Source organism: Carassius carassius, chromosome 5 (genome assembly GCF_963082965.1).
Source record: "Carassius carassius chromosome 5, fCarCar2.1, whole genome shotgun sequence".
In the NCBI taxonomy this organism is placed as follows: Eukaryota; Metazoa; Chordata; class Actinopteri; order Cypriniformes; family Cyprinidae; genus Carassius; species Carassius carassius.
In genome coordinates, this window is record NC_081759.1 from 1218129 (window position 1) to 1232974 (window position 14846).

Below are 14846 nucleotides of genomic sequence, written 5' to 3' on the forward strand. Positions count from 1 at the left end.
ACGGTGTACATGTTAATAATCATGCTAGGAGACGTGTGTTGTGCATTAATACCTAGTGATCTGACTAACTAGACAGCAGTTTAGTGCATGTAGTGAACTGTCAAGCTGACTCTGAATGTGTTGATGATGCCTACCAAGTGTGCTGTTTAAAGAGGTGCACTAGATAGACAGAAATCTTGTGTAGTTTTTAACTGACAGTTCGGTCTGCTGCAAGAACGAACACCAGTGCACTGATTAAACCGCTCCTGAGTTTATTTTATCACATGTTACACACGAATGTCTGTCATTAGAGCTCGAGGTTGTGTTGTTTATGTTTGTTGTTGTTGTTGTGGAGGGCGGAACCCGTAGCACCGATACTGTTAATAAACCGCTAGCAGCGTCGCACACTCACCTGCTTCACGCGTTCGCCGCAGAAGACGCGTCCCGTTGAGGTAAAACCGAGGTAAAATCAGAATAGAGACGGTAAATGGAATGTAAACATTGAGAGTAATCCGCTCTACACCGCCATGACGCTTTCCTCTCAGCTGTGCTGCTACGGTCATGTGACGCCGCCACGTCATGACGCAATCACGCAAGAGCGAGCGAACTCTTTGATTTGGCTTTAGCAGAGTTTTTTGTTGATTGTGTGTGTGTGTGTGTGTGTGTGTGTGTGTGTGTTAATACTGTATTTAATAGAATTGATCCATTGTTGGTAATATTTGATGTATTTTGTAATCCATTGGCAATGTTCCTTTTTGTAATTGTTGTTTGAGTAATAATAAAAACATTTTACATTAACTTAAAAAAATTATAGGCTGTAATAATTGTGCTAATTTCCATTAACTTGAGTGCAAATGTATGTACTTGTTTGTTTGTTTCGTAAGTTAATTTGATCTTGAGTTAACTCACTGGCAGTATATTGGAGTTAATTATTTTAATAAAACAGCATTGTTTATTATTTATAATGTTTTATTACATCCAGTAATTTAAAAGACTTTTTCAGCAACATAACTGGGACAAAACAAATTCAAACAAAAGCAAAAATAAGATTCAGACTTCAACTTAAGTCACCAAAAAGGACTTTATTAGCAAATCTTTATTTACTATTTAATCTCATTTCCAAACTGAATTTAAATGAACTTACATAAGTAGTTATCAGACAAATATACAACCAACAAGTATTCTTCAGTCATACTAATATATATATATATATATATATATATATATATATATAGACCAATCTGGCTAATCAGGATTTACCTTCTAATTAAATTAACTAAATCATGATAAAAAAAAATCTGAAAAAAAAGACTGACATTATGTAATGGTCAAATTTAGAGCTCAAGCAGGGAGACGATCTCGTGATGTTCCTGAGATTTTTCAACACTGTTGTTCAGATAAAGTCCTCAGTGACCTCACAGCTCAGAAAGATCTTCATCTTTCTCTCTCTTCAGGCTCAAGACGGACTGTACGCCGACAGAGATGTGATTGTGCTCTTCTCTCTGCAGATCTGTGTCCATCTCTCCTTCACTGGGCTCCTGTTTGATTCGGACTAACCTGGCTGAAACCGGACCAGAACCAACTGGATTCTGAAATAATCTGGTTTGTACTGGCTCTGAAAAACCATCTCTTCTAATTCTAGACCTGTTAACAGAGAGAAAGACAGGGTTTGTGAATTATATTCATTCTTTAACTCCATAAAAAGAGTTTAAAGGGCACCTATTATGCCCCTTTTTACAAGATGTATTATAAATCTCAGGTGTCAGAAGTTTCAGCTCAAAATACCGCACAGATCATTTTTGAGTGGAAGCAGAACAGGCTGATTTAGTCCCTGTCTCTTTAAATGCAAATTAGATGCTGCTCCCCGCCCCCTTTTACAGAGCAGGGCTGGACTGAACAACTTCTATAGCTCTTATAAGAAGACATTTCTTACTTGAAAGCTCTTGCATGAAGTAAAGATGGCAGATAGTATGTGTGTGTATGTGTGTGTGTGTGTCTGGCTCACTGGGGGCGGGGGTCACATATAACACGGCTGTCAATCACCTATCGTGGGCGGGGCTGGTAAAGTGTGATGTCACTTTACGGATTCTGTGATCCGGGAAGCTACAAGACACTCATGATTGCTTCTTGTTGGAGTGTATTTATTTATGTCTCGCTTCCCTGTTTTTGTATCTTTGTACAAGTTTTGCAATAAAAAAAAATAAATAAATAAAAATTAAAAAAAGAGACACTCGATTTATACAGATTTTTTTTTTAAGGAGCAGGTAGATTTTAAATTATAGAGTGGTTTTATATAAAGCGCATGTGCATATCTCTCTGTACATTTATGTAATAAAATTTATAATTTATATATTTTATATTAGAAGATTATCGTTTTAACTCAAATAAAAAAGAACATTTGATTATGATAGGTTTAATAATTATTTTTATATTGCACTGCAATTACATTTACATTCTTTCAAATATTCAAATCGTCAATCATCCATCTTATTTTGACTAATTGTGCATCCACATTTAAATTATTTAATTATTGGCTTTTTATCCCCATTTGGGAGCCTGTGATCTGGACTGAAGGGTTTTATTCTGAAAGATGGTGGGTCTCTGACCTGTAGTTGTAGAACCAGTTGCTGACGGTGCTGGAGTGCAGGCCTAGCTGTGCTGCGAGTCTCTCGATGGTGTGTGGAGACGGATACGGCTCTGTCTGATACACCGCTATCAGTGCTTCTCTCGCCTGAGCGCTGAGGATGACACGCGGCCTCTTCATCACCTCACACCGTCTCCAGCGATCACACAAACTCTGTGAATCACAGTCTGATCCGATCAGAGCACGTTTGAGACGAGCTGCGGAAGAACATTTCACTCTAATGAGGATCGTTTACAGGAAAAGTTCATCCAAAAATAAAAATTCTGCGATGTAGATGAGTTTGTTTCTTCATCAGATTTGGAGAAATGTAGCATTGCATTACTTGCTCACCAATGGATGTGAATGGGTGCCGTCAGAATGAGAGTCTGATAAAAACATCACAATAATCCACAGCACTCCAGTCCATCAGTGAACATCTGGAGAAGACAAAAGATGAAACACATCCAGCATTAAGACGTTTATAACTCAAAAACACAGAGTCTATAATCATAATAACACTTCCTCCAGGAGATGCACTTTTTCACTGCAGGAAGTGTTATTATGATTATAGACTATGTATTTGAGTTAAAAACGTCTTAATGCTGGATGTGTTTCATCTTTTGTCTTCTCCAGATGTTCACTGATGGACTGGAGTGCTGTGGATTATTGTGATGTTTTTATCAGACTCTCATTCTGATGGCACCCATTCACTGCAGAGCATCCATTGATGAGACATTTCTCCAGATCTGATGAAGAAACAAACTCCTGATGGACGGAGGAGGAGTAAATCAAACACACATTGACCTCTGTGGTCCCTCTTCTTCATAGCGTTGAGCTTCTGGATGTTTTGAGGGTCTTGGAGCCACAGATGCATCCGAATGAAGTTCTCTTTTCCCTTCAGACTGAGTTTAGTCCAGGGTTTGGGGTGCGACAGCAGTTCAGACACAGAGCTTTGAGTTAAACCCAAAACCTCTTCGCCAAACACTCGCTGACCTGCCAGAACAACAACTATCAGGAACAGCAATAGAACACAGAAACACATTCAGATTCTACATTCTTCATTTCATGTTCATTGATTATAATTACATTTTTCAACAATTTTATTTAGAAGTATGATATAATAAATATCAAAACCATCTTGTGATGTAAAATAGTTTTTCCACTTCATCAGTCACCAAAAGAGACTTCATTAGTAAACTTTCATATCATTCTTTACCATTCGGTCTCCAAATCAAACTGAACAGCTGTAAACCTACAGAAAGTAAATATCAAACAAGTATAAACCCATCAATTTACTTTCTTTAAATCAAAAAATATGAATGAAAAAAAGAATAAAATACTGAAATTATTAATCAAATGTAAATGTGACAGTTTTGGTACATTACATTCCCATTTATGATAGTTATATAATTGATCATTTTCTTTAAGTCATATTCATGAATAAAAGCATTCTAATATTTTAAATTAGCCTTTATTTTTACATATTTCTTTATTTTAAATTTAATTTTTAGTTTATTTTTTATTAATTTTGTTATTTGGCTTTTTATATATTATTAAAATCAGTATCTAAATCATTCTAAAAAAAAGTATGATTTTTAAGATAAGTTTGTTTTTCCCATCTAATTTATGTTATTTATTTTATTTAAATTACTGAATTAAATCATTATAATTTGAAACTGAATTTAATTTTTTTTTTTTTTTGGATAAATAAAAAAATGTACATTCTACATGTTTTAGTTAATGGTGATAATAAATGCTTCTGGTCTGTAGATGTTCCTCCTTCACTGTGCCTCTCTGTTTTCTGCTTCAGCATTAGATCAGTTATGACTCGAGGAATCACTGATGTCTGGAGCACAAACTTCTGATGTGTTTTAGATGCAGTGAAGACTGACCTATGTTGTTGAGGGTGAGAGTTTCTTTGACTCTCTGTGTGATGCTGAAGGTGTCCAGATGCAGAGACTGAAGCTCACAGCTGCTGCTGGTGTCACAGGAGCGAGGCCTCGGACGCGTCTCCGTCTTAAACCACTGCACTCTCTGATCCGGGTCTGCTGGAAGCGTCTGGAACGAGCGGCTCACAGAGGGCTCAGCATCTTCATTTATTTCACATTTGACCTTCTGGATGATGCTTTGGACGAAATCTTCCAGGGACTGAATGCTGGGCTCCAGTGTCCCATAATCCCCCTCTTCCTGCTGGACAGGTGCGCAGTTCATCGCAGACGTCTGCGTCTCACATTTGGGCTGCTGCAGGATGTTCCTGATGATGTCATGTGATGCGTCTCCACCGCGCTGAGATCTGCTGCCTTCATCACCATCATCATGCACTGGAACACACCATAGATATATATATATATATATATAATTATTATTAATTTTTATTTAAACAGAAACTATAGGCAGAAACTTTGAACATATAAACATCATTATATGTTAGTTTAAGTAATAATTTTAGAACTTCAATTGAAAATTTATTGCAGTTTTAGTTAGAATGGAAACATTTTTAATCAGGGTTATTTTAGCTATTAAAAATCTTACTTGAAATAAATGGCAACATAAATAAAATATGAAAAAAACTAACTAATGTTTTTTCAGATCTGTATTATCATTGATTTAATTTGAGGCATTAAAACAACTGAAACTAAACCTCAAATTAAATGAACCTCACTTAAAGTTTTGAATTCACTAAATTAGACACAAATGTAAAAGTAGAAAACAGTTGCATTAACCATATTTAAATCCCAAATGTTGATGTGATAACTCTATAAATGATTTACAAAGAATAATAAATAGTTTTAAAGTGAGATCTGAGGCTGCACGGACTCTCCATCTAATTATTATCCATCTTGATTTATCCATCCATCCATCCATCCATCCTTTCATCCATCCATCCATCCATCCATAATTTCATCTAATTATTATCCATCCATGCATCCTCTCACCTCTCAGTCTCTCCTGGATGTCGCTGAGTGTTCGGATGCTGTGCTGGTCTGACAGGAAGTGCTTCATTCTCAGGAAGGGTTCTCTTCCTCTGTTGGTCAGTTTGCTCCAGGGTTTGGGTCGGGCCAGTATATCACTGACGGTTCCCTGAGAGAGACCGAGCACATAGTGACCGAACACCCGCTGGCCGATGTTCAGCCGCTGAAGAGCCTCTTTGACCAGCTGAGCTAATCGAGCCGTGTCAAACTCCTGCTCATCCTCACCAGAGTCAGGCTCCTCTTTACTGAAGCTCTGGACACTCAGAGATGATGAAGATGAAGCTGGTGACCCAGAGATGAAAGAGGAAGATTCATTCAGGGCTTCTTCTTCAGTGCAGTGATGAGACTCTGGCCTTTCTTTCTGGATCACAGGATCTGTCAATGAGCAAAGGTTTTTTTTTGTTGTTGTTTAATTTTATTATCACGTTTTTTATTATCTCTTTCTATGTGAAATAGACTGTAGTATAGATTTTATGTAGGCCGGAGAAGACTATGTTCAGTTTAAAGGTTAAAGTCACATTATACCAGGCTTTCTCAAACTCAGGTTTGAAAGTTGGCAAAAATAAAAATGTAAATAATTAAATATTTGATTTGAAGTAAATTTAAATGTGTATAAATAAGTTTGAACTAAAAACAATTAAAACAAAAAAATACAAAAATAAAATTCTTCTGTATTATTTGAAAATTTAAAAATAAAAAGTACTAAAAATAAAACTTTTAAAACTTGTTTTAGTTTAATTTTGAATAAAAATAATGTTTAATTTCAGATAAATTAGAAGAAATAAAAAAAAAAGTTAATTAAAATAACTAAAAAACAAAGCACTAAAAAGCTTAAATATGTTTTTTTGAAATAAATTATTTGAGAATTTTAAATTAAAATACATTTTTAGATAAAACAAATAAATAAATCTATTACTAAAAATAAACTCTAATTCAAATAAATAATTCACAAATAAAAAGAAAATCTAAATAAAACCTAAATATTTAAGTTGAAATGAAAAGTAAATCATTTAAAAGCCAAAATTGAACACTTACTAATAAAGTGGAAATATTTTATTTACCTGCATGTCACGTGACCATTAACAGACATCAGAGAACCGTAAACATGTGAATGTGTTATTAAATTATTAATATATTAACTTTTTCATCATTTAATTTCAGCTGGAAGGATTTGTGAAGTGGATGAAACCCTCACCGTTATCAACAGAGACGCTCCTGACATCAGAAGAAGGAGAAAACACCTGAGAAGAAGTTTACTGTGAGTTTAAGACACTGTTTCTTCACCAGCGCAGCGCTGCCAGCAAACACCCCTGAACATAGTATACAAGCAGAAAAGTGTGTTTCTCTTACCGAATCTTCGTCTCTGGTTTGCACCAGCACTCGAAGAGTCCTGAAAGTCACATTAAAGAGACGTTCTGATCATTTGTGATACCATATTCTTGCAGATTACTGGAGAAGAGAATATATTCGTGTACCACTGTACCTGAGCTCGGTCTTGATCTTCTCATAGTCCTGCTGGGACTGTAACTCGGCCTGAAGTCTCTAACGAACAGACGGGACGTTAGTCTGAGTAAACGAGTCAATACCCAATCCTCATGCTGAAAGGTTTCTACCTCTATATGCTGTGATTTAGTGGCCAGTTGCTGTTGCAGCAGAGCGACGTGATTGGCTGCTCGCTCCTGGACTTCCTGCAGCAGACACTGAAGTCGTCGCACTTCCTGTTCCAGACGCTGAATGTGATGATCTCTCATCGTAACCATCGTCTCCACATCAGCAGATCTACAAATCAGACGAGCTTCATTACCATCTTCAGCTCAATAAGAACTAAAATACTCTCAAATCTTAAGACACACTTTTTTTTTATCTGGTAGCATATTTATATTTATATCTATTTATATAATACATTTTATATTAAGCAATATATTAAGTGTCTACATTTTGTAATTGTTTACATTTATATTAGGAAGTATAATTAAAACATACATTTAACAATATATTTAGTATATTTATGTTTAGTAGTATTTAGTAATACATTTAGTACATATTTTATTAAGCAATATTTTAAGTTTATTTACATTTATATATTTGCATTTATATTAAGTAGTAAATTTAGTTCATTATTAATATATTTCAAATTTACTTTTATTATTTGTGTTTAGTAAACTGTACATTTAGTGACATTTAATATATTTATTTAGATTTATTTAGTGGAACATTCAGTACATTTGTTTATACTTAGTAATATATTTACATATTATTTACGTATAGTATATGTTTAATTTACATTTAGTAGTATATTTAGTATGCATGTTGTTGTTTTTTGGTATTATATTAAGTATATTTACATTTTAAAATATTTATGTTTATATTGAGTGTTGCTCACACTTATATTTAGTTAAATACTATTGTTGAAAATATATATATATATATATTTTTTAAATAGGTATGTTTGACAATTACCAGTCTTTATAAGAGTTAAGAAAGTCTTACATTGGCGACGCTGCAGTAAACACACACAGATCCTGTAAAGATGAAGACAGCAGATGGAAAGTTTAACTAAGAAACAAAAAAACTAATAAACGTTCTCTAAAACCCACAAAACAAGCAAACAAACCCTGGTTTACATCATACAGCTTCAGTATGGAAATATATGACACATTACTGTTGCTGGGAAAAAGTCTCTTTTCAGTGTAGGTCAGTGTAATCAGATTCTGACTGCATTGATTTAATCTTTGACTTGCATTGAAATATTGTACAAATTAAATTATAAACAAACCAATGAATAAATATTTTACACTGGGATAAATCACAAATTATGACAATGTAAATGCTTAAATGACTAGATCAAAGGATTTAATTAATATATAAATATTTTATTACTTAAAGTGAGGTCTAAAAGTAGTTTTTAGCATTATGAGAAATTTATATAATAAGAAATGTGCACAATTTCAATGTGACGAAGTAAATGAGTGTCACTGATCAGGTGACTCTTTGTTCAAATGTTTTTACACTGAAGCTCAAGATGCTCTTTGAAACAGCTCAAACCATGCTGTTGAACATGAACATGACAGACAAAGCAAATGCTAACAATATTTATACTTTAAAATGGGTCACAGAAACTACAAATTGGTTAAAACACAGGGTAGAAGCTGGAAAATTGTGGCAGCATCTAAAATACACATTTCCCTATTAAACACTGTACAAATTCCCAGAAATTGACGTTATAATCCAAGCGACAGACATGCAGTCATATGCAACACCTTGAGCCTTGAATGAAATGAAGCAGCACTTACCATGTGTTTGTGGAAGTGCTCTTGATTTTAATGTATTTCCATGCAGAGTTTCTCCTGATGCTGAGCTTCAGCAAACTAACATCAGACCAGAGCCGAGAAGAGAAGAGAAGAGACGAGGGGAGGGACAAACACAGCCAATCAATACCCCTGCAAACAAAGAGCTCCATCAATTCATCAATAGATCAATAGCAGCAGCTGACGGGGGAGGAGACAAGATCAATCAATCAATCAATCAATCAATAGAGGAGACATGCATTCAGCTGCATGCATATCCAAGCGTGCACATTCCAGGTCTCCAAATATTAGCCAAATATAGTTTAAAATAGTGTTAAATAAAGTATAGATGAATATTTCACACCACGCAAATGTGATTTTATGAATTTATAGATCAACTCTGAATCTATAGCTGAATTCTGAAATGCATTGCATAATATTACTATTTTTGCCTCAGCAATCCTATTTTACAGCCTTTTAATATTCATGCTGTATAGAATGTGCTGAGGTCATGTGATGATAGTAAAAACATTAAATGGCAAGCAATAAACAAAAGAATGATACATTGGCGAATTATATTCTACTGTTATACTGTTTCACTTTATTATTGAGTTGTGTGCAGTATTCCATTCCAAACACAATTCGTATGTCATTTAATTTTTCATATCGAATATGTTGTCATCAGTTTATGATCCTATGCTAAATTCAAATGCATATCTGAACTACATCTGAAATCTGTTTTCGTCAGCAGTTCAAAAAATGAGGATGTTTGAGCATCACAGATGACGTATTGATTGTCTCTATTGGTTTTATTGATCGTGATCATTGATTTGAAGCACACAGGACACAGTATTGATTTCAGCACAGCCAGAGGAATATAAAGAAAGACCCAGAAACCAGACCCCAACATTTACAACTGTTTAGCATCTGCTGTGTGGCTTCATATTACTAAACCACAACAGCATGAATCGTCTCGGTTATGTATGGTAACCCTTGTTCCCTGAAGGAGGGAATGGAGACGTCACGTTAGTGACCGACGAATTGGGATATCACTTCAATAGACCAATCTACTTCAAGTGTAAACTAAACGAGCCAATGCACATTGGCATGAAATTATTGCATCCAGCTGCAGCTGATCACAGCGTGAGTATAAGAAGGTAGCAAGTGCAATGTATACAAGGTTTTTTAATGAGTAGCCGAGCCGGTGACCCGGCCGCTCAGCGTTGGTATAGCAGCCATGGTGACAGGACGTAACGTCTCCATTCCCTTCTTCAGGGAATGAGGGTTACCATATGTAACCAAGAGGTTCCCTTTCAGTCTGTCACTCTAGACATCACATAGGTTACTGACGAAATAGGATTCCCTACCAAAGCACCATGGATGCTGCCCCTTCCACTGTCCTGTGCGAGCCACCTACACCCCTTTTTGTTTTAGGCCGGGGCTCCCAACAAGTAGTTCCATTCACCATTGTCGAAGCATTATTGCATATGAATGGGCAGGGCTCACCCTGTCTCTGAAAAGCAAGCCATCCTCTGCTAAAAGATGGCCTTCCCCTTCTGCCAGCCTCCGTAACAGACAAAGGGCTGGTCTGAGGTCCAAAAGCTTTGTGTCTGGTCTTTATAGTGACATTGGACCAGAATGTGAATGGCATGAAGTGACCTAAGAATCTTTTGACTCCAATGGAGGAGGAGGAGGGCGAGTTGTGACATGCGACAGGACTGCAGACCACCTTACCGGTTGATGTATGCAACGGTCGCTGTGTTGTCCATTCGGACCAGCACGTGCTTGACTCGTAAGCACCCTTTGAGATGGTCCAAAGCAAGGTGTACTGCTAACAACTCTAGGCAATTGATATGCCAGTGCAGATGGGTGCCCGCCCATACCCCTGACACTGCATTCCCATTGTATGTGGCCCCCCAGCTGGTGGTGGTGGCATCCTGGGGCACTCCTGCCCAGAGGAACTTAAGATCTGACCACGGGGTAAAGGTTTGGTGACAGGCCGGTGTAACTTGGACCCGGTGAGTGCCGCGCTTTCACACCCACCTCGGGGCCATGAAGCCAGTGCTGAAGCGGTCTCATATACAATAGCATATGGAACGCCGTCCTGCCTTTTAATGAATTCAAGCAGGTCAGTACCATCCACGCACGGTCGTCTGTGAGGCGTGCTGTCTGTTTGAACGAATCCTAATCCATACAGAGAAAAGAGATCCTCTGTGTCGGGGAGAGTTTGCACTTGTCCCAGTTGACCTTGAAGACCCAACAGGCTGAGGTGCCTGAGCACCAGGTCCCTGTCCTCGAACAACTGATCCCTAGACTGTGCTAGTATAAGTCAATCGTTGAGATAGTTGAGGATGTGAACACACTGCTCACTGAGGGGAACTAGAGCTGCCTACGTGACTTTCGTGAAGACACAGGGAGACACCCTGAAGGGCAGGACCTTGTACTGATATGCCTGTCCTTCAAATGCAAAATGCAGAATTGTCTTGGACACGGAAGGATCGACATATGAAGGTACATGTCCTTCAGGTCGATCACTTCAAACCAGTTTCGGGGAGGGACGCACCCAAAGATGCGTTTCTGCATCAACATTAAAACTCATAAAAAAACATTAAAACATAAAAACCTCAGTCGTGGTATTGAAGGCGGGAGAGAGCACTCTACATTCACTTCCCCCACCCACAATTTCTGCTGGCCCTAAACTCGAACTCGCAACCTTTGGATTACGAGTCTGAATCTCTAACCATTAGTCCACAACTTCCCCTTGATGGGGGCCAGGACGGGTGGGTGGCCTGCCTATGCCCAGCTCCTACGTAGTGTGTAAAGAGGAGGCAGCTTCTCTACAGGCTGTATAAGCAGCGCTGGACAGGCTAGAGTACATACAGACCCGGGAGGGGAGGCATGGTTCACCCGGCCGGAAGGAGGCAGTCTTTGGACACAACTGTATCGCAAACGACCGCTTCACCGGGGGGACCCCCATGCACTACCGTCGAGGGTGGTGAGGGAGGAGGAGTCCACAGGCCGGTTTCTGACAGTAAAAGGTGCCATCCATGACATGGTGAGCTCGTCATGCACTTCCAGGAAGAAAGGCACCAGGGCGGGGTGCTGAGAACCACTGTGGGCCACCCCAAGAAACCCATCTTCCAGCTTGGAAGGCTCGGGACTCAGTGGGAATTTCAACTTGAGTCCTACCTTCTTGATGGCCCGGGAAAGCATAGCTGTCATCTCTAGATCCAATTAAGGCATTGCTACCATCCCGATCATGCCAACTTTCCTTCTACGTGGTCATGTTATGCAGCAATCGCAGCAACCTCGACTTTGAGGGTGGAGGGAGGCAGCCTTCACTCCAACCCTTGCTGCAAAAAGGAAAGCATGACTCTGATCGGGCATCTTCCTCAGAGAGCTCTTCCTCCATTGCAGCGATCGACATCCGGTCATCCGGAGGATGAACCACAGGGGCATAGTGGAACCTGAAGTGCGCAACCTGCTCGACTCGGAACCACCACCGCTGAAGCGCCGTACCACCAACACCAGAAACTTCCAAGAGTGCGTTGAACTCGTATTCACTTGAAGACACTGGATAGAGAAGAACAATGTTATAGCTTGGCTCCGCAGTGAAAAGCTGGTATGCTGCTGCCTTCTTATACTCACGCTGTGATCAGCTGTAGCTGGATGCAATAATTGCATGCCAATGTGCATTGGCTCGTTTATTTTACACTCTAAGTAAATTGGTCTATCGAAGTGATATCCCAATTCATCAGTCACTGACATGACGTCGAGAGTGACAGACTGAAAGGGAACTATATTTACATTAAATGTAATAAAACTCACAAAAATTATTTTTAGAAACATCTACTTCTGCTGGTCCTGAGACTGTTTAATCGGAACAAAAACCTCATTTTTATTAAATATAACCAGGATTGTATCAGTTGTATATGAACTGAGAAATCAATGTTACCAATCTGACACACACAAAACTACTAGTGTGTTATTTATGAAGGCTATATCTTTAACACCAAGCATTTCCTCAGATTCCGTTGATCTTCTCCTTGATTCCTTTAACTCAAAAGTTAAAAATCTTATTGATCACATAGCTCCTGTGAAGTCAATGCAATGAGTGCAATGAGCTTGTTTTTTTTCTTTTCTAAGAAGATCATTAATATCAGGAAGGCAATCAGCACATCCTCAAGTTATACAGAGGTCAGACAGATTCGACTGCAATTTCAAAAATACGTTACTATGTCTACTTTTGAAGCAATTGATAGCAAAATTTTGGAAGAAATAGTACAGCACCTTAAATCGTCAGCCTGCTATCGTGACACACTTTCCACATCTTTTTTTCAAAAGGGTGCTCAACTGTTTAGAAGCAGATCCCTTAGAAGTGGTGAATGCCTCACTGCTTTCTGAGACTTTTCCAAACTCCATGTAAACTGCAGTTGTTAAGCACCTCCTGAAAAAGAACAATCTTGATAACACCATATTGAGCAACTATAGACCAATATCAAATCTTCCTCTTATAGACAAGATCCTTGAAAAAGTAGTTTTTAATCAGCTGAACGAATACTTAAACTTACAAATGGATACCTTGGCAATTTTCAATCTGTTTTTCGACCGTTTCACAGCACAGAGACTGCTTTCATTAATATAATAAATGATAGTCACTTAAATCCAGATTCTGGTAAGACATCAGTGCTGGTACTAATAGATCTTAGTGCTGCATTTGACACTGTCGATCATAACATAATTCCAAAGAGACTGGAAAACTGGATCGGGCTTTCTGGGATGGTACTCAAATGGTTCAGGTCATACTTAGAAGGGAGAGGTTATTATGAGAGTATTGGAGAGCATAAGTCTAAGTGGACATCCATGACATGCGGAGACCCACAAGGCTCAATTCTTGCACCGCTCATGTTTAGCCTGTATATGATCCTACTAAGTCAAATAATGAGAAACAATCAAATTGCCTATAACAGCTATGCTGATGATACCCAGATTTACCTATCCTTATCTCCAAATGACCACAGCCCCATTGACTCCCTCTGCCAATGCATTGATGAAATTAACAGTTGGATGTGCCAGAACTTTCTTCAGTTAAACAAGGAAAAAACTGAACTGTCCTCACTGGCCTTCCCAAGAACAGCATACAGCTGCAGCTCATCCAGAACACAATTCTGACTAGAACCAGAAGATATGAGTACATCACACCAGTCCTCAGGTCCTTGGTTTTCTGTTACATTTACAATTGATTTCAAGTTACTTTTACTCGTTTATATATCACTCAATGGCCTAGGACCTAAATACACTGCAGATATGCTCACTGAATATAAACCTAACAGACCACTCAGATCATTAGGATCAACTCAGTTAGAAGGTCAAAGTAAGGGGGTGAAGTAATGGAATAGATAGTTATTTAGGGAGGATTTTCCACTTAGTGGGGAAGAGGTTGAACAAAGCTTGAGAATGTTTATTTGAGGTAAGAGCTAACAGTAACAGTAGGTTTTTAAATTCCTTGTTTCTATTGTTGTGATTATTATTATTCTATTATTTAATGATTATTTTACTTCCTTTTATGTAAAGCACTTTGAATTTCTGTAGCGTATGAAATGTGCTATATAAATAAACTTGCCTCATATGCCCTTCTGCTCTGCTTACTATTGAAATGTACACATATTTACTCTGTTGTGAACAGGTGACCATGTAATCACCCAAATGAGCAAGAGTCAGACAAGTGAGAGCCATTTCATTTGTTTAATTTAACTCAACTATTGTATAAAAATTTCTATATTGCTGGCATAAAATGGGCTGGAAATTGAAAATCACACATATATTCAATATGTAAATAGATTTGACAATATTACTAGATTTGAATATATATATTGTAAACTTGTTTAATGAGCATATTTTAGAAATAAAAAAGTAACATTTAAAAGAAACATTTTAATTTAAGTGTGAGACGGAACTTACTGCTTTTACAAGCAAGGGGTGTGG

General features: G+C 37.8%; 3 protein-coding genes across 3 annotated transcripts in view; all 3 read right to left on the reverse strand.

Moving 5' to 3' along the window:
- The window catches only part of LOC132140163 (myotubularin-related protein 3-like), a 7356-nt gene extending 6796 nt beyond the window's left edge, over nucleotides 1-560 (reverse strand). The window contains exon 1 of the mRNA XM_059548975.1: nucleotides 392-560. Within this exon, the coding sequence (XP_059404958.1) occupies nucleotides 392-560 (169 nt within the window). The remainder of the gene's footprint in view (nucleotides 1-391) is intronic.
- Nucleotides 561-1235: 675 nt separating this feature from the next.
- LOC132140210 (homeobox protein cut-like 1) lies at nucleotides 1236-4917 on the reverse strand. The gene is made up of 4 exons (XM_059549023.1): nucleotides 4495-4917; nucleotides 3407-3595; nucleotides 2586-2820; nucleotides 1236-1623 (listed from the first exon to the last, which is right to left on the reverse strand). Exons 1-4 carry the CDS (start codon nucleotides 4811-4813, stop codon nucleotides 1395-1397), a joined length of 972 nt encoding a protein of 323 aa, XP_059405006.1. The 5' UTR covers nucleotides 4814-4917; the 3' UTR covers nucleotides 1236-1394.
- A 586-nt stretch (nucleotides 4918-5503) lies between these two features.
- LOC132140164 (homeobox protein cut-like 2) lies at nucleotides 5504-9011 on the reverse strand. The gene is made up of 6 exons (XM_059548976.1): nucleotides 8868-9011; nucleotides 7188-7353; nucleotides 7058-7116; nucleotides 6925-6964; nucleotides 6770-6815; nucleotides 5504-5949 (listed from the first exon to the last, which is right to left on the reverse strand). Exons 2-6 carry the CDS (start codon nucleotides 7332-7334, stop codon nucleotides 5504-5506), a joined length of 738 nt encoding a protein of 245 aa, XP_059404959.1. The 5' UTR covers nucleotides 7335-7353; nucleotides 8868-9011.
- Between the last annotated feature and the right edge of the window lie 5835 nt (nucleotides 9012-14846).

Bases quoted from the DNA above. Each gene is read 5' to 3' on its own strand.
- LOC132140210 (XM_059549023.1), bottom strand. From the start codon at position 4,813: ATGAACTGCGCACCTGTCCAGCAGGAAGAGGGGGATTATGGGACACTG. The intron at 2,821-3,406 runs GTCAATGTGTGT...GTTCTTCCGCAG, and splicing joins GAAGAAGAGGGACCACAGAG to CTCGTCTCAAACGTGCTCTG. The intron at 1,624-2,585 runs GTCAGAGACCCA...CTCTGTTAACAG, and splicing joins AACTGGTTCTACAACTACAG to GTCTAGAATTAGAAGAGATG.
- LOC132140164 (XM_059548976.1), bottom strand. From the start codon at position 7,334: ATGGTTACGATGAGAGATCATCACATTCAGCGTCTGGAACAGGAAGTG. The intron at 7,117-7,187 runs GTAGAAACCTTT...TCTGTTCGTTAG, and splicing joins CTAAATCACAGCATATAGAG to AGACTTCAGGCCGAGTTACA. The intron at 6,816-6,924 runs GTAAGAGAAACA...ACTTCTTCTCAG, and splicing joins AAACCAGAGACGAAGATTCG to GTGTTTTCTCCTTCTTCTGA.